This window comes from Stegostoma tigrinum, chromosome 2 (genome assembly GCF_030684315.1).
Source record: "Stegostoma tigrinum isolate sSteTig4 chromosome 2, sSteTig4.hap1, whole genome shotgun sequence".
NCBI classification, from domain to species: domain Eukaryota; kingdom Metazoa; phylum Chordata; class Chondrichthyes; order Orectolobiformes; family Stegostomatidae; genus Stegostoma; species Stegostoma tigrinum.
In genome coordinates this window covers 128,272,539-128,299,615 of record NC_081355.1, presented here as the reverse complement: position 1 = coordinate 128,299,615, position 27,077 = coordinate 128,272,539, and the positions used below count along the sequence as shown (strand labels likewise).

At 39.3% G+C, this 27,077-nt stretch overlaps 1 protein-coding gene across 4 annotated transcripts in view; it reads left to right on the top strand.

Moving 5' to 3' along the window:
• Positions 1-27,077, top strand: part of LOC125466789 (enhancer of polycomb homolog 1-like) — a 221,869-nt gene that overhangs the window by 176,707 nt on the left and 18,085 nt on the right. For all 4 annotated transcript variants that reach the window (XM_048561834.2, XM_048561826.2, XM_048561844.2 and 1 more), the window contains 8 exons: positions 8,872-9,017; positions 9,466-9,672; positions 12,765-12,913; positions 13,784-13,943; positions 15,515-15,691; positions 16,822-16,911; positions 19,792-19,940; positions 20,758-21,113. In XM_048561834.2, coding sequence (XP_048417791.1) covers positions 8,872-9,017; positions 9,466-9,672; positions 12,765-12,913; positions 13,784-13,943; positions 15,515-15,691; positions 16,822-16,911; positions 19,792-19,940; positions 20,758-21,113 — 1,434 coding nt within the window. The remainder of the gene's footprint in view (positions 1-8,871; positions 9,018-9,465; positions 9,673-12,764; positions 12,914-13,783; positions 13,944-15,514; positions 15,692-16,821; positions 16,912-19,791; positions 19,941-20,757; positions 21,114-27,077) is intronic.

Sequence of the window (27,077 nt, the reverse complement as noted above, 5' to 3'; positions counted from 1 at the left end):
AGGAACATGATGGATGTTGAGGTTAGGAATAGATGCTTGATTACTGTAGGTCAAATTGGCTTAAGGAGGGGTGATGGGTATTCTAAAAGCATTAGGGCGGACAAGTCCTCAGGTCCAGATGGAATCTATCAGAGGTCACCTGAGGGCAGCGAGATAGGAAATAGCTGGGGCCTTAACAGATATCTTTTGCAGCATCCTTGAGCACAGGTGAGATCCTGGAGGACTGGAGAATTGCTAATGTTGCCCACTTGTTTAACGAGGATAATCCAGGTAATTATACACCGGTGAGCCTGACATCAGTGATAGGGAAGCTGCTGGAGAAGATACTGAGGGATAGGATCAATTCCCATTTGGAAGAAAATGGGCTTATTAGTGATAGGCAGCACGGTTTTGTGCAGGGAAGGTCATGTCTTACCAACTCTTTGAGGAAATGACAAAGTTGATTGGGGGAAGGGCTGTAGATGTCATATACATGGACTTCAGTAAGGAGTTTTGGTAAAGTTCCCCATGGTAGGCTGATGGAGAAAGTGAAGTTGCATGGGGCCTAGGATGTACTGGCTGGGCAACAGGGCGCAGAGTTGTAGTGGAATAGAGCTTCTCACAGTGGAGAACTGTGACCAGTGGTGTTCCACAGGGATTGTGTTGAGACCACTGTTTGTGATCTGGAGGAAGGTATATAAATGGCCTGATTAGCCAGTTTGCAGATGACACTAAGATTGGTGGAGTGGCAGATAGTGAAGGGGACTGTCGGAGAATGCAACAGAATACAGATAGATTGGAGAGTTGGGCAGAGAAATGGCAGATGGAATTCAAACCAGGCAAATGCAAGATGATGCATTTTAGAAGGCCCAATTCAAGAGTGAACTGTACAGTGAATGGAAAAGACATGGGGGGAAATTGATACAGACAGATCTGGGTGTTCAGGTCCATTGTACCCTGAAGGCGGCAATGCGGGTGATCAAGAAGGCATATGGCTTACCATACTTTCATTCATTGGACAGGGTATTGAGTACAAGAGTTGGTACATGTTACAGTTGTGTCGGACTTTGGTTCGACCACATTTGGAATACTGCATACGGTTCTGGTGGCCACATTAACAAAAGAACGTGGATGCTTAGGAGAGGCTGCAGAGGAGGTTCACCAGGATGTTGCCTGGTATGGGGGGCACTAGCTATGAAGAGAAGTTGAGTAGATTAGGATTATTTACATTAGAAAGATAGGTTGAGGGGTGACCTGATTGAGGTCTATAAAATCATGAGAGGTATCGACAGGGTGGATAGCAAGAAGCTTTTTCCCCAGAGTGGGAGACTCTATTACTAGGGGTCACGATTTCAAGGTGAGAAGGGAAAAGTTTAAGGGAGATATGCGTGAAAAGTTCTTTTTGCAAGGGAGGTGGGCACGATAGTGTCATTTAAAATGCATCTAGACAGATACATGAATGGGCAGGGAGCAGAAGAATATAGGCCTTTGGAAAATAGGTGACAGGTTTAGATGGAGGATCTGGATTGACACGGGCTTGGAGGGCCGAAGGGCCTGTTCCTGTGCTGTAATCTTCTTTTGTTTTTTGAGGGTGGAATCAAACCTAGGTCCCTGACACTGAGGCAGTAGCACTAACCCCTGAACCACTGTGATGCTGTTCAAGTACAGGGCATGAATAAGTTTGGATAAGACACTAGATATACACCAGTAACAAGACAGAGAAATAAAATTCCCTAAATTGTTAATGAAACAAAGAAATGATTGCAAATGTTTACCTGACTAATTTCAAATTGTATATACAATCAATTGAATGGGGACAGGAAGAGCAGTCTCAGCAGGCTGGCCTGAGGAAGTAATAATTCTGAGTAGTCTGTGTTTTTCTACGGCTCTTTTTTTAAGCTGTAGAAATTTTAAGATGCTGAGGGACAAATCCTGGTGAGGATGATCAGGAAGTCTAATTGAACGTTGCTCCATGTTTCAAGGGAGCTGGAGTATAAGGGTAGGGAAGTCTTTTACACAATTGTGCAAGGTACTGATGAGACCAAGTAGTTCAATGGAGCATTGAGCAATTTGGACCCCTCTTAAAAGAAGATATTATTTAATTGGAAGTAATTCAGTGAAGATTCACTTGGATGATTCCTCAAATGGAGGGATCGTCTTAAGAGTAAAGGCTAAACAGGTTGGGGCTGTACTCACTGGAGTTGAGAAGAACATGAGATGATCTCATTGAAATGTATCAGATTCTTAAGGGGCACGACAGTAAATGCTGAGAGAATGTCTTCCCTCATGAGAGACTCTAGGACTAGTCTTCGAATAAATATGAGCCACTTTAAGACTGAGATGAACAGGAATTTCTTTTGAGGTTGAGAGTCTTTGAAAGGCCTTGCCACGGAGAGCTGTGGGGGGCAGTATCAAGACTAGATAGATTCTTCTTCGCGAGAACTGGGAGTTATGGGGAAATGGCAAGAATGTGGACATGATGAATATCAAATCAGCCATGATTTTATCAGATGGTGGAGCTGTCTTGAGTTAAGTAGCCTATTTCAATGGGTTTGAAATTATTAAGTTAAATAATGGGTTGATTTTTTTATGGTCATATTGGATTTGCTTGTCCTAAATGAATGTCTGTTGTCTTATTCCTATGCATTGATGTTAACGTTTGTTACTTTGGGGAAGTGAATCAATAAAGACTGGAGGCCATGTTTCTGTTGACCAGTCAGGCAAATGTTTAGTGATTTTCTGCTTTTTATCATGTATTCTCTTTCATGTCTGTTACCTTTTTAGAATTGAATATTCCATTGCGTTCCTGCTCAGCTTTCAATATTCTACTCTTCATAAAACTTAAGATCTTGAACTTTTGTGCCTGTCCTAACTTTCATCAAGTCCCTTTCTATGATTGCTCAGTCGAGCAGCATTAAACTTTAAGATCTTGACTTTGCTTTCAAACTTACTACTTTCACCTCTCTATCCCTGTTATTTCCTTCACACCCCAGGCCCTAAGAACCAAAGGAGTGCTGATATCGAAGTTCTTGAATCTGATTCGACAACTTGGCTTTCTTATGCTCCTTTTGGCTCGTGGACGAGTCCCATACAAGATCTCGGTCAAATTTAAATGTTGAATTTGTTACTTGTCTCTGCACTTAGTACATGTTTCTTGTCTGACTGGCAGTATGTTGCTGATCCTTCTCATTCCTACAAGGTAGCTATTTTTAACCTAAACAAAAAGATAACAAGTATAGGAAGGCTGGCCAAACTAATGGGACATGATAGTTGGCCTTGTTCCTGTTTGAACCATGGCACCGTAAGAAGAAGGAGCAAGAATAGGCTGCTTGAGCCAGCTCTCCCATCCATTCATTAGGATCATGGTTGCGTTGATTTTCCTGGCATCCCCTTTCTTGCCTTTCCCTCTATTCTTAGATTCTTGATCAGTAAAGGCATCAGTCTATCTCAGCCTTAAATATATGCCAAGAATCTGCCCCCCTGGTCTCTGAGGCAAGGAGTTCCAAAGGCTCAAAACCCCCTGACAGGAAAAAAAATTCCCCATCTGTCTTAAATTGCTACCCATTTATTCTGGACCCCTTTGGTCTTCGACCCTCCCATGAGCAGAGATCTCCTGTCGGCATTCACCCTGTCAAGTACCTTGAGAATCCTGTAAGTTTCGATGCGATTACTTCATTCTTCAAAAAGTCCAGTGTCTAGAATTGCAACCTATTTAGCTTTTTGAACAGTAGCTTCAGACAGACTGATTCAGTGAATGGGCAGAGTGGCAGATGAAATGTAGGAAAGTGTCTGGTTATTCCCTTTGATAACTAACTCTTAAAGAATTTTTAAATATTGTTAACCCTGGAAATGGTGTTCACAACTACGTGGATGTACTTGTGCAGGGAATAAAAAGTTATCACTGAGGTACAACAAGGCATTAGGAAGGCACATGACATCTTCATTGCATCGAGGGTTGAAGTACAGCAAAAAAAGGCCTTGCTGCAATTGTACAGAGTTTTTGAGATGCTGTCCCAGGAATATTGGAATCCACTGTGTGGATATGGGCATTACATTGAGTTTTAAATCCAAGTATGGTCATTTTGTTTGACACTTCTTCTGCAGCATCTCTTTAGGAGGTAAATTTACTTTAAAAATTCATTCTTCGCTATACTAATGCGATCATTTTATTCAAGGCTGAAGGAAGTAAGCATTTAGAATTATAACAGTACTCCTGGAAATGTATTGGCTTTCCACAAAAGGGTTTTAAATGTAAATGCTATTTCTAGTACACTGCATATCATAAGAACGGGTGTTAACTGTTAAACCTCTTGACCTGCTCATCCATTTGAGGTCATGGATGATCCGTGCCTCAATTTGATACCTATGGTAAAAATCTATCAATCATAGCATTTAAATTTTCAATTGACTCAGAACTTATTGGGGACAGTGAGTTCCAGATTTCAAGTATCCATTATGTGCAAAAGTGTTTCTTTCTTTAATACATAGTCTAATTTTAAAGTTATGCTTGTTAGATCTGGACCAGCCTTTTTGAATTGCTTATTCATTATAAATATAATCTCTGGTCTTTTCTCTTTCCCTTTCCGTGCCCTGCCCCCGAAAAGAACATTCTAAAGTATTTACTTAATGTATGGAGTCTCCCACAGTGTAACCCTTTTAAGTCCTGACGCAATTTCTGGCGAATTAGCAATCTTCTCTCAAACCCTGAATGTAATAGGCTATTTATCTTAAGAAACCCATGCTGTGTCTAGACTTCGAGATAATGAAGTGTGGAGCTGGACGAATACAGCAGGCTGAGCAGCATCTTAGGAGCACAAAAGCTTACGTTTCAGGCCTAGACCCGCCTTCAGAAAAGGGGGATGGGGAGAGGACTCTGAAATAAACAGGGACAGAGGGGGAGGCAGACCAAAGATGGATAGAGGAAAGGAGGGTAACTTAGTCCCCATCCCCCTTTTCTGATGAAGAGTCTAGGCCCGAAACATCAGCTTTTGTGCTCCTGAGATGCTGCTTGGCCTGCTGTGTTCATCCAGCCTCACATTTTATTATCTTGGATTCTCTAGCATCTGCAGTTCCCATTCACTATCTGTGTCTAGACTTGATACTAGATAACAAAGTGTGAAGCTGGATGAACACAGCAGGCCAAGCAGCATCTCGGGAGTATAGAAGCTGATGTTTTGGGCCTAGACCCTCCTTCAGAGGGGGGGATGGGGAGAGGGTTCTGGAATAAATAGGGAGGGGGGAGGAGGCAGACAGAAGATGGGGAGAGGAGAGTATAGGTGGGGATGTAGAGGGGGGGATGGGTCAGTCCAGGGAAGACGGACAGGTCAAGGAGGTGGGATGAGGTTAGTAGGTAGGAAATGGAGGTGGGGCTTGAGGTGGGAGGAAGGGATAGGTGAGAGGAAGAACAAGTTAGGGAGGCGGGGTCAGGCTGGGCTGGTTTTGGGATGCTGTGGGGGCAGGGGACGAGCTGGGCCGGTTTTGGGATGCAGATGCGGACCAAAGATGGATAGAGGAGAGGAGGGTAACTTAGTCCCCATCCCCCTCTCTGATGAAGGGTCTAGGCCCGAAACGTCAGCTTTTGTGCTCCTGAGGTGCTGCTTGGCCTGCTGTGTTCATCCAGCTTCACACTTTGTTATCTTGGATTCTGCAGCATCTGCAGGTCCCATTATTTCTAGACTTGATGCTTCTTCCCCCCCTGTTCATCTCTGCCCACCAAGTGCTGGCACTAGTCTTCCTGCCTTTTCTTTAATCTCTCCATTATTGTTTTACATCTTTGCACAGATGTTCTTTTTCGATACTACAGAATGATGTTACTTGGATCTTTGCCTCCATTTGTACCTCATTGCTTGTACCTTATTTCCCTATTCCACAAACAGCAGCTTGAGGCTGCTGTCAAAATGGGCCCAGAAACCATAACCACTCTCCCCTATATCAAAGACATTTCCGAAATGACTGCCAGACTACTCGGACCTCTTGGCATCAGGGTAGCCCACAAGCCCTCCAACACACTAAAACAGCAGCTAATGAACTTAAAAGACCCTATACAGACAGCGAGCAAAATGAACGTCATCTACAAAATACCTTGCAAGAACTGTGACAAACACTACATAGGACACACAGGCAGAAAGCTAGCCACCAGGATACGTGAACATCAACGAGCCACAGAACGCCATGACCCACTGTCACTAGTATCCTTACATACAGATGAGGAAGGACACTACTTTGATTGGGACAGCACATCCATCCTAGGACAAGCCAAACAGAGACATGCACGAGAATTCCTAGAAGCATGGCATTCCGACTGGAACTCCATCAACAAACGCACTGGCTCCAAATCAATCTACCATCCTCTGAGAAAAAGAACAGGAAATGACATCACCAATGCAGGAAATGACATCACCAACCCAAGGAAACCGAAACAGATAAATAGAAAGCAGGACATAACGCCAGCGCTTCATCGGAGGCTGACTGATGTTATCTAGAATGGTGACGAGACATCTGAAAACTAACCTTCCAGCTCAGCGAGCAAACTCACATCCAGAAACTCAACCTGAGCTACAAATCTTCTCAACTCACTTTGGTATCTTAGTTTGATGCTAAATGTGCAAAGTAGTAATGTAAATAGTCATTTTAATTTACTTGCAGAAACTAGTCTGAGTCACAAACTGTGTGGTTTTTGCCAAAGCCCGTGTGTTTAGAAGTTGCATATAAACACTCAACTTGTGTGGGCTGTGCTGCAGCATGCCTTCTACTTCATTACATCAGTTCATTTTCCCCCAACCCCTTGTCAAATTTCACTATCAATACAAGACCTTTGGTTTTTCAAAATGAGCAAGATTTTTAGTTTCAGTATTTCTACTGCAACTAAATTTTTACACTAGCTGGTTAGATTCCTAGAATTTAGGAGGTCAACAACGTTTGCTGCTAACTTGCAGAATAAATATCAATAAAAGGTATTTTCTCCGGCAGCTCAGAATTTAGATATGTTTTAATTTGCTTTGCTTAGTACTGCTGTATTATTTTCATTAGCTTAACTAAAACTAATGATCCTGGTGTTAACTTTTTTTCTAGGTAGCCTCATTTGCGAGAACACAACAAAACTAAAATCTGATGTTTGGTTATGCAACAAATCTGTTGGACTTGCTGTTTTTATGTACCTGATAGTGCAGTATGCTACCTACATGGAAGAAAAGCATCTGTGGTTATAGCAATGTTACTATGCCTATAATTGGCATTAGAATAACAAACACCTCAATTCCATTAATTACGGATAGGCAGGACAAATTTTTATTTGATCATTGAATTTGTAAAGGCAGTTCTCATTTTGAGTAGGTTACAGCAATACAGTATGTGTTATCAAAATTGGTTGTTTGGAAGGCGGAAATGCCTGGATTTGAGGTAGGTTGAAAATTATGTTTGAGACCTATGTAGAGTCTTGTTTGCTGATGACACAAAGGCAGACTTAACAAGTATCGAAGAAAGGCTCTGGAAAAAGACTTTGAAGACACAGAATAATAATAGCCTGGTTTCTAAAATTTAATTTGGCTCAATTGTGGCAATGCACTTTGAAACGAAGAGTAAATAATGGCAGTTTATCCAGCTTAGTGTTGGCAGACTTCTCCAGTGGTCATAGCTGTGGGAAAAAAAATTCGCAGTTTTGGATGTTATAATTCGTTCAAGTTAATTACTGTAACTAATTGATATGGAGCATTGATTAGGTTGCCATTGGGTGGAGTACTGAGGTGATGTTTTATGATCCCAGATGATGCGGTAATATTGGGCCAGGCAGAAACCTAACTTGATAGGTCTTTTTGGTAATTTCAAAAATGTCTGTTGCTGGAACGACAAAATGCTGCAGATTTTACAAGGCGAGGTGTGATAGTGGTGGAGTCCCAGTATATTTAGCCTCTTCATAGAATCCAAACGTTCCAGGCAAGTTGGACCGAAGGGTCTTTTTCCATTCTGCAAGCATAGTTCACTGCTGTTAGTTTGATGTTACACTTATGCAGACAGTGGCATACTTTTTATTCTAAATATAACTTTTGCTCATTTGCCAGAAGCTTTGAATAATATGCAAGTATTTTAATGCATAACATAGCATTTAAACACGGCCCTATTGTCAGTAACATTTGTGCCTTTCCTGTAGCTGAGTATTTTCTTGGTGGAGCTACTCGGGTTCTGCTTGCCAGCCTTTTCTCTCTAGCCCTGCAAATGTTCTTGATGTTTCTGATTCCTTTCTGTCGGTTAGTGTTCAGTCTGCTTGTTACCACCATTTGGGCAGTGTACTGTAGCACATTTTGAACTGGGAAATGAAGTGGCAAACCAATAGTTCACTAAGCAAAATGAAAACCACTAGTGAGCAAAGTATTTTTTTAAAAAGTGCATCCTAAGAAGGAAAGGGAGCACTTTGGTTTGATTTGGGTGGATTGAGATGGGAATTATTGTTAAAATAATTAGTATATGGAAGATTTGAGCAGTTATCTACTTTTTTGTTTCTAAAATTAAAGGATAAGTGCTGAGATGTAAATATTTGAAACTTAAGCAATCACTGAAGTTATGGGCCTGCTGAAAATTGGCCTTTAATTAGCTAATAGAAGTTTCTACCTATGATGTTACTAATATATGAAAAAAAATTCAAAACCGTTGGCCTATTACATTAAAATTTTATTAATTTTTTTTATTGGTTTTGTTAGGGTCCTGCAAAAAATTTAAATGCCAAATCTTACTGCTCTGAACGAGATATAAAAACAGTCGTCACTACCAACATGAATTTCAATTCAGCAAATTGTTAAATTTGCCCATACATTAGTTCTCAAATGAAAGCTTTGAGGTTCTTTAAATTCCCAAACAATTGTTTTCTTGATTGAACACTGAATGTAAACTTTTATCCAGCTTTCAGCTTGGATGCCGAGCAACCAGACTATGATATGGACTCGGATGATGAAGTGTTTGTGAATAAACTAAGAAAGAAGATGGACATCACCCCTCTACAATTTGAGGAGATGATTGATCGTCTAGAAAAAGGCAGTGGCCAGCAGGTATGAATAGTAATTAAATTGTTATTGACTACAGTAGTCATGTCCTAGGTTCGTGATGTACCCTTTTATGTAGATCGAATATGATTTCTTTTGGTGGGGAGATTTGATCTTGACAACTGGCTTTCTGAATAATATTGTCCAGCAAGACGGGATTGTGACAGTTAAAAACTGAAAGAACTGTGGATGCTGTAAATCAGGAACAGAAACAGGTTTCTGGAAAAGCTCAGCAGCTCTGGCAGCATCTGTGAAGGGGAAACAAAAATGTGTTGAAGTTTTGGCCCAGTGACCCTTCCTCACAACTCTTGCAACGGTTTGCACCTTTCTTCAGGTGCTGTCTAGCAAAATAAATGGAGCTGGAATGTTGAATTTTTTCGTAATGAAGTTACACAAAGTGTAATATTTAAATTTAGTCAGTATTTTAGGTGGAATTATGATTTGTTTTTTTAAGCTGGTAACTCTCCAGGAGGCAAAGTTGCTATTGAAGGAAGACGATGACCTCATCTGGGAAGTATATGAATATTGGATTCGGAAAAGAAAAACCTGTCGAGGGTGTTCACTTATTCCAACTGTTAAACAGGAAAAACGGGATGGTTCCAGTACCAACGATCCTTATGTTGCCTTCAGGAGAAGAACTGAAAAGATGCAGACCAGAAAGGTTTGTTTGCTACTGTACTTGATTGACAGTTGAGATGTGTTATCTATTTGGAAGCTGATTAGTACTTTGGGCAACTCTGCAGTTTTTTTTAAAATGAGATGTTGAGTTTTCAGCTGCTTGGGGATTTGCAAAATTGCTTTTATTAAACGGCATAACGAATTTTTAGATTTCAAAATTCTCTTTGGCTGCATAAATTCATAACATTTTTGTTTTAATTATAAATTTGAACACATTAAGGAAATGCACCATTGCTCTACAAAAATTTATTGTACCACTATTTTGTTTGGAATTTTTAGCATCAGTTATTGTTATCTAAAATACTGGTTTAAAATGCACTAAATGAGCTATAGAAAATCAAAGTTTGTATTTTTAATTAGTTTTTACATTTATCTTTGTCTAAGCTAGTAAAATCCTGACATTCTGTAAACTGTTATTTTTATTTGAATCCAGAGAAGTGTAAATTTAAACTGTTTTAATTGTTGTAATAGCTTCATAACAGCCCATTGGTTAGGCCACTTTGGGAATACCGCATGCATATCTGGTCTGCCTGCAATAAGAAGGATATTGTGAAACTTGAAAAGTTTCAAAAGATTTACAAGGACATTGCCAGGATTGGAGGGTCTGAGCTGTAGGAAGAGGCTGAATATGCTGAGGCTATTTTCCCTGAAGCGTCCAAGGCTGAGAGGTGACCTTGATAGTAGTTTATAAGATCATGAGGCGCATGGATAGAGTAATTAGACAAAATCTTCTCCCCAGGGTGTTGGGCTGCCCAAAACTAGAAGGCATTGGTTTAAGGTGAGGGAGGAAAGATTTTAAAAGGAACCGGAGGAGCAACTTTTTCAAACAAAGGATCGTGCATGTATGGAATGATCTGCCAGAGGAAGTGGTGGAGGCTGGTACAATTACAACATTTAAAGTGCATCTGACTTTAGAGGGATTGGGCCAAATGCTGGCACATAGGACTCGATTAATTTAGGATATCTGTTCAGCATGGGCGAGTTGGGCCAAAGGGTCAGTTTCTGTGCTGTACATCGCTCTGGCACTGATTCTAACTTATCCATTAGTTGTAGGATTCTTCTTAGAAATATCATCTATAATCTAGTCGTGGTTCAACATGGCTATATTTGAGGCTTTCTTGAGGTGGAAGAAGCGTGCATATATATAGGATACATTTAATGGCAAAATATTTATGTTTGTATTGCTCAACGTGCAATCATTGGCGTGGCTTGTCTTCACTTCTGTTAAGCATGTTCTTGGTCTTATTGTTAAGTGGCATTAAGTAAATATTAGCTAGTAACTTTAGCTTCAAAAGATAAATAGACAAATTCAATAGATTTTTGACTCTCGAAAATATCAAGGGATGTGTAAAGTCAAGTGCAGTTCAGGTTGAAGATGGCCATGAAGATCACCTTTAATAAAGGAATCAACTTATGTGACCATATGGCCTTTTCCGATTTATGTGCTTGAAACACTTGTAATTTAAGGATTATAATCAACATTTTGATGCTGTTCATCCGAGTTTTCCATTTGCATACGTATGCAGAAAGCTGCAAAATGTAGGAGAATGACTGCAACGCCCATTTGTTTTGAAGACTCTCCTGTGTTTTAAAGAGAAACTCTGGAATTAACAAGGGAATAGTAATGAATGCCCATTTATTGGCGAAGAAGCAGGTTCAACAAGACCCAAGTAGCCTGGTGTAACAGGCAAATGGTATGGTACTGTTCGTAGCTAGAGGATTTATGCCTTGCTGCACTTGTATAGGGCCTTGGTGAGACCGCACTTGGAGTATTGTGTGTAATTTTAGTCTCCTAATCAGAGTAAGGATGTGCTGGCTTTGGAGGAAGTGCACTGAAAGTTTACTGGACTGATTCATGGGGTGGCAGGACTTCTCGATGAAGAAAAACTGGGGATCTCTTTACTCAGTGGAGTTTTGAAGGAGGAGGGGAATCTCCTAGAAACCTGAAAACGTTTCATAGGACTGGGCAGAGTAACTGCAGGAAGGATGCTCCTGATGACCAGGAAGTCCAGAACCAGGAGTCACAGTCCAAGGATATGGGGTAGTCCTTTTTGAAGTAAGGAGAAATTGCTTCAGTGAGAGTGGTGAGCCTGCGGGATTGTTCAGCACAGAAAGCAGTTAATACCAAAACACCATCTTTCTTGAAAGAGTTAGGTGTAGTTCTTAGGCTTAAGGGGTATGAGGAGAAAATTGGAACAGACTGCGGAGGGATGAGTAGCCATGATCGTTGTGAATAGGAGAGCAGGCATAAAGGACTGAATGTTGTCCTCCTATTTTTCAGCTTACTGAATTCCAAAGACAAGGCAATTGATTTGAATGATAAAGCAAATTTGTTTATTTCCGTTGAAGTAAAATTGGCTAGCATTGCCAGTAGAGCACAAGAATTTTTTAAAGCAATTCTGATCTGCATTTCTGTGCCTTTCTTTATTCGGCATTGACTTGCTGTTTGGTACCATGTGTTATGACCACTCCCCATGGTAAAAGCAACAAGTGCCTGCAGAACTGGGAGCTGATTTAGAATGCAGTGAACAAAAGCATTTTGGATTGAAGGATTTATCTTTGAACCATCTGTTTGGAGTCTTCCTGGAAGAATGGTCATGGGTGCTATAAAGTATCATCTTGGTGTTTTGACGGGGAGAAGCTTTTTAAAAAATGCATTTCATATGTTTGAACCACTCTATGTCCCATTCGGTGATATCTTCATCTGATTCCAAGAAATGCAAGACCGTTCAATGTTGACACTTAACGATTCATTTTTCCTCCGTTTGAAAATTTTCATACATTATTTTTAGTTCTCTTTTTAAATGCAAATAAAGTCACTCAACTTGAATATGTAACTCGGTGCACAGTTGGCTTAGGTTGATTAATTTGTACCATTAAAAACCAGTTCTAAAAACCCAACTAATGGCTGTAGGAATGGATTGCGCATAATAGTCCGTGGTTTGTTTCTTTACAGTAATGCTTCCTAATTTGTGTTCACTTTCAGATTGGCATATTGACAGATTGTCACAATTTATACTTGTTCTCCTTTTTTCTATGTAACAATGAACTAAATGGCCTTTTCATTTCCCACAGAATCGTAAAAATGATGAAGCTTCATATGAAAAAATGCTGAAGTTGCGAAGGGACCTGAGTCGAGCTGTAACCATATTGGAGATGATAAAACGAAGAGAGAAAAGCAAGAGAGAACTGCTACATCTAACATTGGAAATTGTAGAGAAAAGGTTAGTACATAAGAACCATTCTCAAGCAAGGCTTATTTTCCTTTAGTAGGGGCATAATGCAAGGATTTTTCAAATGGATTGTAGAGTTTACATGTTGCCTGCTGAATTGATGGCTGTTCAATGTACTTAGTCAACCATAAACTTGTATATGCAATGTCCCTTATACATCTTATAGATCTGTAGTAATATACAATAGAAGGATCCTAATGCAGAAGGTTTATTGTGTTGGTAGTCTGCACTGCTTTTGTACATTTTCCCTTTTCACTATTAACAAAGTAACTGATCTCTCCTGGTGATACTTGAAGACAAAAATGTTAATTTTTCAATTTTCTGTACACTGCATGTACTAAATATCCTACCTTTCTGTTCAGTATCCTTTTTTTTAAAAAAATGCTCAAATGTCCATTTCTATATTTCTCTTCTTGCCTCAGCCTTTCTTTCTGTCTCTGGTCTTTTCCCCTGCCTCCAAGTCATTTGAATCGACTATTCCAGAAATTTTATGAATATGGCTTGTTTTTCTGGCTTCCAAACAGGTTAATGGGAATTCTAACTGCATGGTTGCAAACTGTCACTAACTGACCAAAATGCTCATCAGAGATGGAATGGAGCTCACCTCATCTGTCACTATAGATGGTGTGTTTTGCTGTCCAAATTCCTTTGATCTCTGCCTGACTGGAAATTTGTTTGTTTTAAATTTCAGCATTATTGTAAACAAATACTTGTGTTTGGAAGAGTGTAATTATAAAGCATTAAAGCCACAGAGCTGCATTTTTGCTCTTGCTCTTTATATTTTTGTGGTACTCTGTAAAATAAGCACTTATTGTAATCTGTAAGAGTAATTTGATTGAAATTTGTGCTTTATATTCTTAGGCACAACCTGGGTGACTTCAGTGGCGAGATTTTATCTGAAGTCATGGCACAACGGCAGCATGTAAAACCTACATACACTGTGCCCATCATTCCAATATCTAATAGCAATCAATATAAACATCAAGAATTTATGGAGTTCAAAGAATTTAAAGTTAATAAGGTGAGAATTTGGTCACTGAGTAATGATATTTAGTTGAACAAGTCAGGATAAAATTTAAAGGGCAAACAGTACTTGCTGTTAAGCGTTAGACAAGAACTAAGACCAGGAGTAGGTAATTCAGCCCCTCTAGCCTGCTTTACCAAGTGATGTCATCATGGCCAATCTGATCTTAGCTTCTATGCTACATTTCTGCCTGCTCTCCATAATGGTTCAACCCAATATTAATTAAAAATCTATCTCAAATTTACTCACGTACAGCATCCGTTGCACTCTAGGGTAGTGAATTCCTCAGATTCGCTACCTTTTGAGAATAAGCAGAAACAGATTTAAAACAGTGACCTCTCATTCTAGGTAGCCCCATGTGAGCAAAACATTATGTCTGCGAGGTCAGTTTCCTTTAGCATCTTGTATACCTCTTCTCAATCTGCTCAACTCATGAGAGAATAACCCTAAACTGCTCAATCTGAGTTCAAAACAAATCCCTTATCTGTGGAATCAACCTAGTGAACCTGGTACTCAACTAAATCTCTTGTCCAGTAAGGGAATGTATGCAGTACTCCCCAGTATGGTCTCACTAATGCCTTGCATGGTTGCATCAGCACTTCCTTACTTTATTCCTTCAGCAATAAAATTATGTGCCAAAATTCCATTTGCCTTCCGTTATTATCTGTGGTACTTGCATATTGTTTTCTGCAGTTCATGCACAAAGGCACCCAGATCCCTCTGCACCAGTTTCTGTCCGTTTGGATAAGGTTTTGTCCGTTTGGATAATTCACCCCTTCCTATTCCTCTGACCAAAGTAGATAACTTGACATTTTGTCACATTACATTTCACCTGTTAAAGTTGGTGTATTCACCTAATCTATCCATATCTATTTGTAAATTTCCCATTTCTTCAATGCCATTTACTTCCCCACCTTTTTTTAATGTCATCTGAAAAATTGGCTGTAGTGCTTTCTGTTGCCACTCCCACATCCAAGTCATTCATTATACAGGTAGTTCTGCTGTAGTGCATAATAAAGACTGAAGGCACTGCAGATGCTGTAAATCAGGAACAAAAGCAGAAGATGCTGGAAAAGCTCAACAGGTCTGACCTTATCTGTGGAGAAAAACAGCAGTTAATGTTTTGGGTCCGGTGCCTTTTACTGCAAAATGCTGCAGTCTCAAACTGCCTACTGCATTTCCTGTTTCTTACATTAGCAGATTATTTGCGGGTTTTTGTTTAAGAACTCGTGTTTGTATGTTTGTACGTATATATTTGAATCGTAATTGCAAAATAGGATCTTTGGTATAGTAGAGAGATAGGAACTGCCGATGCTGGAGAATCTGAGATAACACTGTGTGAAGCTGGATGAACACAGTGGGCCAAGCAGCAATCCTGAAGAAGGGTCCCGACCCAAAACATCAAGCTTTCCTGCTCCTCTGATGCTGCTTGGCCCGCTGTGTTCATCCAGCTTCACGGTGCTATCTTTGGTATGGTATTTGTGACTGGAATTACTATTAATAATGATCTTAGCCTGGCCGTTGCTTTGTGGTATGTCAATGTTTCTTGTATGCTAATTGCATTATAGCAAGAGAATGTGGAGATTATACGACCCAAGAGAAAGTATGAGAAGAAAAAACACAAAGTCTTACAACCAACTGCTGCTGCACCTCAGCAAACCAGCCCTGCTGCACTGCCAGTCTTTAATGCAAAGGACATAAACCAGTATGACTTTCCCAGCTCTGATGAGGAGCCTTTCTCACAGGTATGTATCAAGATTGCTTAATTAAGTTAGAGAGTAATTTCAGTATTGGCTGTTCCTCACAATCTAATGTACAGATGTAGCGCCCTTGTTTTATAAATTGCTTTCCAGCTAATTTTGTATAGCAAAAGTTTCTTAATGTTACAGTACAGTTTCATAATTGGGGATCCAAGCAGTAACAAAAGAATCAAATAAGATTGCTAAAATTCACCTGGAATGGAGGCCATATTCATTTCATAGCTCAGGCAGCTGAGATGTAACTGGATCAGGGGACTGCATTGTGGAGTTGCTGATATGTAGAATAGTGTAAGGTTCCACTGTAGAGTAGAAGGTGGGATAGGTCATAAACCTTGGGGGTTGGGTGTAGTTGGGTGAAAGTTGTATGGAAAGCAGAAAAGTAAAGTAAGAAATTGGGAGCAAGGGGTAACATAAAAGTTATATTTAGACACTAGGAGAGTGTAGAGCTGTGTCAGACTGCACAGGTGAAGGCAAACGGGCATTGAAGGCTGAGAAGGAAGATGAAGCTGATTAAAAGGGACAGTTGAGAAGGATATGGGCAAGATGCAGAGAGATGATGCAACATAGGACAGCAGAGATAGATCTCAGGGGTGGTGTGAAACAGGTAAAACAGTTTGATGCAAGAGAGGACCCGGAGCGTGGAAACACTTGAATGATAACCCTGCAATACTAAAGCTAATGAGTAGTGTCAGTTGAGGTAGGAATAGAGAAGAGTGACTAGGGGAAACGAAAGGGTACAATATAAAGAATGTGGAGAGGCCTCAACTGTACTGTGCATGAAGTAGAAAGACAAGGTTTCTGAAAAATCAGTAAATCTATCACTGTTCACTGAAATAGCAAGCATTGTTGGAAACAGGGAAGTCAGAAAGAATGATTAGGTCCCTGTGTGACGTACAGCCAAAACTGGAATTTTATAGCCTGGGTTTATTCCTCCAAAGGATACTTTGGAAAACAGAACGTGTGTGAAATTTATGTTGTCATATGGTTGAAAGAAAAGCAGGCTTTGAAAAGCCACAATAAATCAAGTTGTTCGCTGAAAAATATCTAACCATATTCATGCATACCTTTTTGAAACTGAATTATAATCTAATGCTTTTGCACTCCTTTCGGTGAAGGTCCATTCTGCCTCCTCAGAAGCAGAGGAAGAGAATGATCCGGATGGTCCTTTTGCTTTCCGGAGGAAAGCAGGATGTCAGTACTATTCTGTAAGTATCAGAAATCAAATGTTAGGAATACATCTTGTTTAAAGATTATTCCATGTCATCATTATGTTAATCATATTTGTGGTTATGTTTTTCATCACAGCATGTAGTTTAAATTATCTTGACCTTTTCTATTAACGTGTAATGATTTGTGTAATCTTAAAGTTGTTTCAGTACCTCAATATATTATTCATTTATTTCAGAACAGATTAATTGTGGTCTATTAATTTTAGACTGGGTTGTTGAACTAAATCTATTGGGCATGCACCAAGGAAAATCTCCAAAACTTAATGTCTCTATCAAATCTAATACACACAAATTCATATGCTTGATTGAACTGACATTAATGATCATTCTGATGCTAAGTTATGACACTCAAACAATAGATTTGCCCTGAAATCGGTATTCATAATCTACATTGCAAATTTCATGAATACTTTTTTAGTAGCTAACAGCAACCTAAAAATGAATTCCTGTTGATGCACAATCTTAATCATCATTTAGCATTCAGTCTGTGATGTGTGCTTTAATTACTATACTTAATGTAAGGCTAATTGCTGTCCAAGTGATCTCATGTCTTTTGGGAACAGATAAACTGAGAAAATTGACATTGTCTTGGATTTAAGTAATCAACGTTGTGCATTAATCTTTTAAAGGCAAACAAAACTGAGTTTTTAAGTAGTTCAGTAAAATTTTACTAGATTAGTTTATTCAGATCCTATTGTCTATTCCTCTTGGAATCTACCAAATTTTACATAGTCAATCAAAATAGATTTTGACCTGTAAAGGCAATTCTTAAAATGTGTGACATATCATATGATTTGTTGATGTTGCAAGTTTTTTAAATGTCTAATCTAAAACCATAATTACTGGGTTAAATAATGATATAGAAACATGTATTGTAATTTAAATAGTGCATGACTAATCCCAAAGTGTTTCACAACTAACTAGGGACATGTCTGCCAATTCACCATTTACTAAACTGCACCATAAAGCGTTAGTCTATTTTGCTGTTGTTACTTGACGAATAAATATTGGCGTGGAGACTGAAAACAACCTCCTCCCCACCAGCACCACCTCCCAACCAAACCCACCCTCCCAAATATTTGGCACATACCTAAGCAGACATAAACTCAGTTTAGTTTACAATCTAAAAAACCATGAGTTTTGCAGTATCGCTGTATTAGATTGTTTCAATTCTGCCAGAACACTTCAACCCCTACAACCTGACCAAAAAGTATTGATGTGACTGAACCAAGCAGCTATTTGATCTTAAATGCATCCTGTATCTGCCTGTAAAGATTGCACCTTTTCCACCACTGTCCCCCACCCCCACCAGTTCCAACCTTTTCAAACTGTTAAATGATCATTTTCACGCAAGTTATGAAGATTCTGAACATTTAGACATTTATAAGCTGCTCAGTTTCTACATAAAGTTGTATTTTATGTGAAACATTTTTAAAGTAAGTGTTGCATCTAATGCAGATATTTTTGTGCCTGGATTGCAATTTATAGCAGTTTCATTAAATGTAACCACAAGTACCATACCACTAAAAAGGCAAGCAAAGTAACCAGTTGCAACTTTGAAAATAACCACAAATCAAAGGCAGGCAATAATGCAGTTGTGTTATGATTTAATTTAGGCTAACAGTTTGGTTATGAATTAAGCAAGAGTTCAAAGTGCAAATAAATTTCTGTACTTTTGGAATGCCTATAGCAGTATTTTCCACAGAAGACCTATGGGTATTCGAACAATCTGCAAGAGGATTGCTAGGGTCGTTGCACTGCTCTTTCAAAAGATCAATTGAGAAAAAGCTTCAATGTTACTTAAAGCCTGCTTTTAAATTTATAGTGCTATGGAGAAGGAGCAGGCATATTTCTCGGGCTGCTTTAAATGAATAAACTCCTCTAGTGTAAAATTCTTATGGACAAACTGACCTCGTTGTCGGCCAAAACTCAACATGCACAATTTTCTAGCAGTAACGATCTTTTAAAAGTAAGAGCATGTGAGAGAATTTACCAGAATTTTATTTTTTTTGTAACCTCCTCTTAATTGGAGAATTCCTGTAAATGAAGATATTCAACAACGTTGTTTAGAGGTATTAGAGGTTTCGAGGTATAGATTGGACATCACATTAGGGTGGGGTATTCATTTTTTTGAGGTAGTTCTGTTAAGAATTGTAGCCTGGTCGACCTCCCACTGTGTACTTCAAAACTCTGCAGGTGAAGTGAAAACAAACTAGCAGGCAGTAAATTGAACACGGTTTGCGCATATGATACATTGTGGTTGTACTAGATGCAGTTCTCTGCGTTATTTAGAGTGCAAGTCAGTGGAGATTGCCTTCCCAGTACCTGAAGGCAGTACCATTATTGTGTTTGGAGACTTAATTACAATTAAATATACCATACAAATGGAAGTTGTGATTTGGAAGGAAGTTCTGAAAAAATGTTCAGCACTTGAAATGAGCTTAAATAAACTTTCCTCACCATCCTGTCTGTTACGTTAAAATATGTCATATTTAGAAATTACTAAAAGCCCATGGTATGATGTTCTGAAATAGAATTTTAATATTTATTCACTATCAGTATGAATTGCTTGTGTATACTGTTAAAGGAAGCCCCTGTATTAACTCTCTGTATTTGCTCTCTGATGAAGGGTCTAGGCCCGAAATGACAGCTTTTGTGCTCCTGAAATGCTGCTTGGCCTGCTGTGTTCATCCAGCTTGACACTTTGTTCTCCTGTATTAACTAAAGTATTCACTTGTATGATAGTGTTGCTTGAATGCAGGACGTGTTAGATGGTGCATTAATGGAAAAAGAAGTATTTCTGAGCAGCAGACATTTTGATTCATTCAGGTGAATTAATGTTTTTCTTTTTTTCAGCCTCGGTTGGAACAAGCAGGGAACTGGCCATGGTGTAGTCCAGAAGAAGGTGGATTAGGAGATGTCCGCTACAGATACTGCCTCACCACACTGACAGTACCCCGGAGGTGTATTGGTTTTGCACGAAGGCGTGTTGGACGAGGTGGAAGGTCAGTAAAAATAGTTCATTATTTCAAGCTTCTCATATAAAAGTTTTTGTTGAAGTTGTTGGTCAGTGTTTGCTTTCTTAACCACAAAATAAAAGTGAACGCCTTGCTAAGAAATCACATTTACAGATATCTAATTCATGGTTTTGCAGAAAGCTGCTCCTTTTTAAAGGATATATGCTGAAATTGGAAACAGTTCAAAATTCTACTGAAATTTTAATCATTTGCATGTTTGAGTAATAAAACAATGCGATTTCCTCAAACCATATACCTAAATTGTATTTGTCCAATGCATCTGTCATCACTATCGTAATCCTAATGGAATAAGATTATAAACTGATCATTGGTTGCAGGGAATAATGGATGCTTCAGGTTTGGCATTTTGTTGCAGACAATATCACAATGTAACCTCTCTGACAAGTTCAGCAGTTAGTGTGATTTGACTTTTTTTTGAGTAGTGGAGATCATTGTGTTACTCAGTGTTTACTAATGGAGAGGAGCACTGTAACTAATTATTATAACTTGTAACTATATTAGTTTTATTGTTTGATTACTTGGCAGACCGTGTAATTTTCAAAGCAATTCTATTTAAGCAATTGAAGTAATTATTAAGGTGAAGTTAAATTACTAATTTTGTTGGATTTCTCACTTTTAAGACTGATCTAATGTTTGAGATGTACTTTAACAACTTTACTCATTTTAAATGAAGCATTGTCATCATTTGGTTTACATTTGACTAGGTGAATCCTTACATTATGTCATTGAGTGAATTCAAGTTCACTAACATTTGAATTAATAAATTCTCTCTCTCTGGTCATAGGATTTTGTTGGATAGAGCGCACACGGAAAATGATGCTGTTCTTCGTCAGTTGGATCCTGAGATTCTCTCTTCCCCACCCCATTCTCCATTTAATGAATTTGCCAATACCTCACAAATAAATACCTCGGATCACCCCTCTAGAGACCTCAGTCAGATTCTAGCAAACATAAAGGCATGCCGGTGGCGGCATTTCAGACCCCGGGCACCATCCCTTCAGGACAATGATGGTGATGAACTCTTCTCCCGAAAGCTGTATCGGGGTGTAAATCGAATCGTAACAGCACAACCTGGGACCCAGCCATGTAGTACCTCTGTCTCCAGCAAAAGCAGTGGCATTGGTTCAACACAGAATAGTGGTATGTGCTGTAATTTCTCAAACAATAACTTAGCCAATAAAAATATGATTGCATTGCAAATCAGGCACATAATATTTCATTATTTTGAAAAAAATGACTGTTGTAAATGCAGCTGTGTTCAAAGTCGTATTAGGATATTTCAGAAGATATTAATAAACTTTATAAGTTAACTTGTTGTGTGGAAATTTGAACATAACCTTTGTGATAACATTTAAGAATATGTATATGAAAAGGTGTACATGGAAGCATTGAATATTTCTGAAGCAGAAATTTTGTCACTTTACAGTGCTTTTTTGGCTACTGTTTTTTTTGCAAAAGCATGAATGGAAATTAAATGGTTTATACTGAGAGGAATCATTTTTCTTTACCATTCAAGTAGTATTCTTCAGTATATTTTAAAATTGTATTGAAAATTAGGCGAGGCAAGGACTTTATTCTAGTTAAAAACTGCTATTATAATTTCTGTATTTCCTGATGGTTGTAAGCACTGTTTGTTGGAACCTGGACATTTTCCTCCCAAACTTGGTTCAGATGAGTCCATTTAGTTAAAATTCAGTGAAGCCTTGTAAGAATGCCTCGTCTGTTTGTAAAGCTCAATATAAGATGATTTATATTGCTAATATTAGTTGAGAATGTAACTTTGCTGAATGGACTACAGAAGTTTAATATAAATACTCATTGAAAGTTTTTTTGATGTGATTGCTGATCTTAAAAACCAGTCACTCTTGAGCATTATTGGGATAATCTTAAATGGGAAGTAATCTTTTGAAAAATACAAGATTCTGGAGAGGATTTGCCTGGGTAGATTTTGAGGTGATGTTTCATAGTCATAGGGTCACACAGCACAAAAGAAGCCCTTCAGCCCATTGGAGCTGCACTGACCTATATACACTCATCTCGCTTTCTGGCACTTGGTATTGCGCATCAGTGTTTCAAGTACTCATCCATGTACTAAAGAATTGAGATTTCTGGCCTCAACTGTCTTCTCAGGGAGCGTGTTCCAGATTCGCACCACCTTATGAAAATTTTTTTTCATCGCCTTTTGCCCTTTTCCTTAAAAATATGTCTGTTAGTTATTGGCCCTTCAGATAAGGGGAACTGCTTCTTCCTGTGCTCCTTTTCCCTGCTCTGAAGAAAACGCGCACCCCCCCCCCCCCCCCCCACCGAAGAAAACAGCCTAAGCCTATCCAGCCCCCTTCCCTGGCTAAGATATTCCAAATCAGGCAACATTTTGGTGAATCTCCTCTGCATGTCTCCAGTTTAGTCACATCCTTCCTGTAGCGGGTGACTAAAATTGCAGGCACTACCTCATCTGTGGCCTAACCAAAAACTTTGTACTGCTCCAACATGACATCACTGCTCTTACCTTTATCAGTCATGGCATAGATTATAAGTGCCCTGTATGCCACCTCAACCACCATATTAAACTTTCTGGCCATTCATTGAATAATCCTTTGCCTTCTTGCTTCAGAATTAAATTCTATCTGACCAACACATCTGTGTCTTCCATTAACTAAGACCAGCTTCACTGTTTCCTCAAAGAGAGAGGAATCCAGCCCCAATCTTGTGGTACGTGACTGGACTTTGGCCTTTCAAACAACCTTCTATCCATCCTCTGTCTCCTACCACAGCCAATTTTAAATAATTTGCCTCATTATCTTGGATGCCATGTGCTTTTATCATCTTTATCAGTCTCCCATGTGGGACTTGGTCAGAGGCTTTGCTATAATCCGTATAATTGACATCACCTGCATTACCATCATCTGTACACACTTGATCATCACCTTGAAAAATTTCTAACTAATACGTTGGGTATGACTGATGTCTGTCAAAGCCATGCTGACTATCCCTGATCATATCTTAAAGTGTAGATTTATTTTCTGATTCTGAATTTTCTCCAGTACTTCCCATCGCTGATTCGAGTCTCGCTGGTATGTAATTCCCTGGTTTATCTCTGCCACCCTTCTTGAAAAGTGGCATCATATTAGCTGTCCTTCAGTCCCCTGACACCTCCCCAGTAACCAGAGGGAGTTAAAAATTTGGGTCAGAGCTCCTACCATTTCTTCCCACAACCTGAGGCACAACTCAGTTCTTGTGTTCCCTCTTTAGAGACTTCAGAACTATGGAGCACAGTTTGAGAAGGAGGGTTTTCTTTGGGACTTGGTTCAAATCTAGCCCAAAGCAGTGAAGCTTTTCTTTCTGGGTGTAAAAGGGCTGCATGGTGTCTGTCTGGTTCTTAGTTGGTTCAGTCTTGTCCTGATTTAGTACGGGTAGGCAAAGACATTTGGATAATTTTTATTATAACAAATATTTGAGTGCAAAAGTATATTTGTTAGCTAGGATTAACTTGTTTATTTGTGGCGTGGTGTGAGGAAGTTTGCTCTGCTTCTGAGTGCTATATTCTGGTACTGTTACCTAAATCAGGAGTTGCATTATGCATTACACTCACCTGTCATTTTCACAAAATTGTCAAAATGAATATCCAGAACTGGGAGTAGAAGTGACATTTTAGTGAGAGTGGAAGCAAGAGTAGGCCAATTCAGCCTACTCACCTTTCCAATAAGATCGTGACTGATCCAGTTGTGATGTCAATTCCATTTTCTGCTTATACTCTTCCCCTTGTCTGTCAAAAAAAGTCGAGCATCTAACAGGAGCCATATGTAAATTCAGTCTTCCAGCCCCCATTACTTTCTTTGGGGGAAGAGAATTACTCCATGATCCTCAGAAATCTCATCCTAGACCACCCCAAACTGTGTCCCTAGTTATCATAATTCTGCTCAAGAAGAAATAGGTCACCAGTATCAACTGTAAGATAATGAAATGTGAGGCTGGATGAACACAGCAGGCCCAGCAGCATCCCATTATCATCAGTATCAACTGTACCAAGTTCCCTTAGGATCTTGCAGATCTTAAGATCACCTCTTATTTTTCTCCAAATCTAATGACTAATGTCCCAACTTGCGTTCAAGCTTTCTTCATAAAGTAATTACCTCAGGAATGATTCTGGTGGGCCTTCTCTAAACTGCTAACACAATTGTCAGGTTCTCCAGCATCTGCAGTTCCTACTATCTCCCTAACACAATTGTCTCTTTTCCTTCCAAATGTGGGGCACAAAACTGTGCAGTGTTACAGATGTCACACTAGTGCCCTATACAACTCCAGAACATACCTAATTTTAACATTCCATTCCCATTGCAATAAACAATAATAATCCATTAATTCTAATTGAATGTGCAGGTCCAGCAAGCAAATTTTGTGATGCCTACACCAGGGCACATGGGTCCCTCTATACCACTGAATTTTTTTAAGACATAGCTTCAACATATTTGAGTTTTGTGAGCAGCAAACTGAAGACTTTGGGCTTTCCTTTGGAAAGGACTGGCACTAAATTATTGCCAGGAGTCTGAGCACAAATATTTCAGTGGGCATCTGACCAGACCAGGTGGTATTTACTCCACAGATTATATTCATACCAGTGTGTGCTGGGAGACTAAGGCCAGTTTTGATGGGCATTCACCATAACTGACCAGGCGTTGATTGTTTAAATTGTCCAAATTAAAAAAAAACCAAAGCAAATTTAGTCAGCAATTGGTTCACTTATCTGTTTTCAACTATGTAAATAATAACAGTTGTCAGTACTTTGTGAAACAAAGGAGAAAATGACATTTGAATGCTGTTTTCTCTGTTGTGATACACTTTGGAATGTCCCCACTAACAATAATAGGAAATAGATAATATAGGAAGTTTAGCAGCCAGCTGGTATGTAGCAAATAATCACAAATTGAAGTATGACTTTTTTTTTAAAACTTTGGTTTTTTTTGTGATATTGATCTCAATCACAAACAGTTTTCCAATAATAATCCCTGTTGTGGTCTTCGAATTTGTATTGCGGCCTCTTCAGAATCCACCTGAGAGGGCAGATAATCCTAGCTTCATATGTAAGTTGGCATTTCTAATCCTGTGATACTCCCTCTGTGCTGTGCTGGAGTATCAACTTCTGGTTTTGTATTCAGGAGTGATGTTTACCACACTTATTCAGTATAGAACAGCCAGTGAGCATTCCGAAGATCCTGCCTTTCCACCCAAACTCTTGTTTTAACTGACACAACTGAACTGTTGAAAAACTAATGATACAGTCCTGAAAAGTCTACATAGATGCTAAGCTTGCTGAAGGAGAGAACTGAGTGGCATGGCCCATGTTTGACTCTGTGACAACAACTGTTACCAATTTACAGTTACATATCTGACTTTGAAATTCTGGTTATATTTTCAGATTTTGCAAAATTAATAAGGGTAGCAAAGGTTTTACTAATTGCAGTTGATATGAAATTTCTTCATTATATTTACAGCTGAGTCAGTAACCTTGCAGAACATGAATTGTAATGGATAGTAAGTTAGTTTATTAGGGTGAGGGTTTTGGGAGCGGATGTGTTTAGAGGGAGGAGGAAGAAGAAAATTGGTAATGGATGAGCATGGCAGTAGTGCAGGTAGGGATGCATCTAATAAGCTTTGGGGCTGACAAGTGGCAAGTAACATCTGTGTCACACAAATGCCAGGCTGTGACTATCCCGAATAAGAAACAATCTAATCATTGTCCCTTAGCATTCGATGGTGCTATTGTTGACCAGAAGCCCGACTGGACTCACGTTTACACAGTGGCTACAAGAGCAGGCCAGAAGTTAGGAATACTGCAGCGAGTACCTCCCCTTGTGACGCCTCAAAGCCTGCCTGCCATCTACAAGGCACATGTCAGGAGTGTGGTGAATACTCCCCACTTGCCTGGATGAGTGCAGCCCCAACGACACTCAAGAAGCTTAACACCACCCAGGACAAATGAGCCCGTTTGATTGGCATTGCATCCACTTCCTCAACACTGGTGCATAGTACACACTGTGACTACTATCTACAAGGTGCACTGCAGAAATTTGCCACAGATCCTCAGACAGCACCTTCCAAAACCACGACCACTTCCATCTAGGAGGACCAGGGCAGCAGGTATGGGGGAAACACTGCCATCTTCAAGTTTTCTTCCAAGTCCGTTACAATTCTGTGTTGGAAATATATTGCCATCATTGTCACTGGATCAAAATCCTGGAATTCCCTCCCTAATGGCATTGTGGGTCAGTGCACAGCAGGTGGACTGAAATGGTTCAAGAACGATGCTCACTATCACTTTCTGAAGTGCAACTTCAGAATACATGATGGCCAGCCAGCGACACCCACATCCCACAAATGAATGAGAAAACCCCTGGGAGAGGGAGAGGCAGGAAGAAAGCATGATTGTATAAGTAAATAAGATCATTAAGAAAAGCGGGAAGATAAAATTTAAAAGGTCTTCCTCTGGTTTCGTGCACATTTATTCAAGTTGCTTGAATAGTGCACATATAAATAAAAGAATGAAATTACTCAATATGAAGCTACTCACTACAGAACTGAGATTGGAATGGCCAAGTTTGGGAGTTGTTTATTTGACAGTGTTTGACATTTTTGGGAGGTTGAGAAGAAAGCAAAAATGGTGGGTTATCTCTATTAAAGAATGAGACCAGTACAATTGTGAGAAATGATCAAGTTATTCAACCTGCTCGGGTGGCAATGAAAATTAACAGAGGAAATTTAAGATTCAGTTAAGTTTCTTTTTAAGATTAGATTTTAAATTAATAAGGGAATTGAGGGTTATTGGGGAAAAGACAGGAAAGTTGAGGATTGTCAGATCAGCCATGATCTCATTGAATGGCGGAGCAGATTTAGAGAAGTAAGTGGCCTACTTCATGTCTCCATATTCACTTTCAGATGTAAAACAGCTCCATCCCTGGTTAATTCCACACTGTCCTAAAAAAAAATCTCTTAATGCTCCCCGCAGTTCTGTTTTCAAAGTCCACAGACTTTTAAGCAATCTGAAAATACTGAAATTTCACTGAATCATTTGATATATCCAAGATCAATTTGTGCAATAGGGCTTCTTCA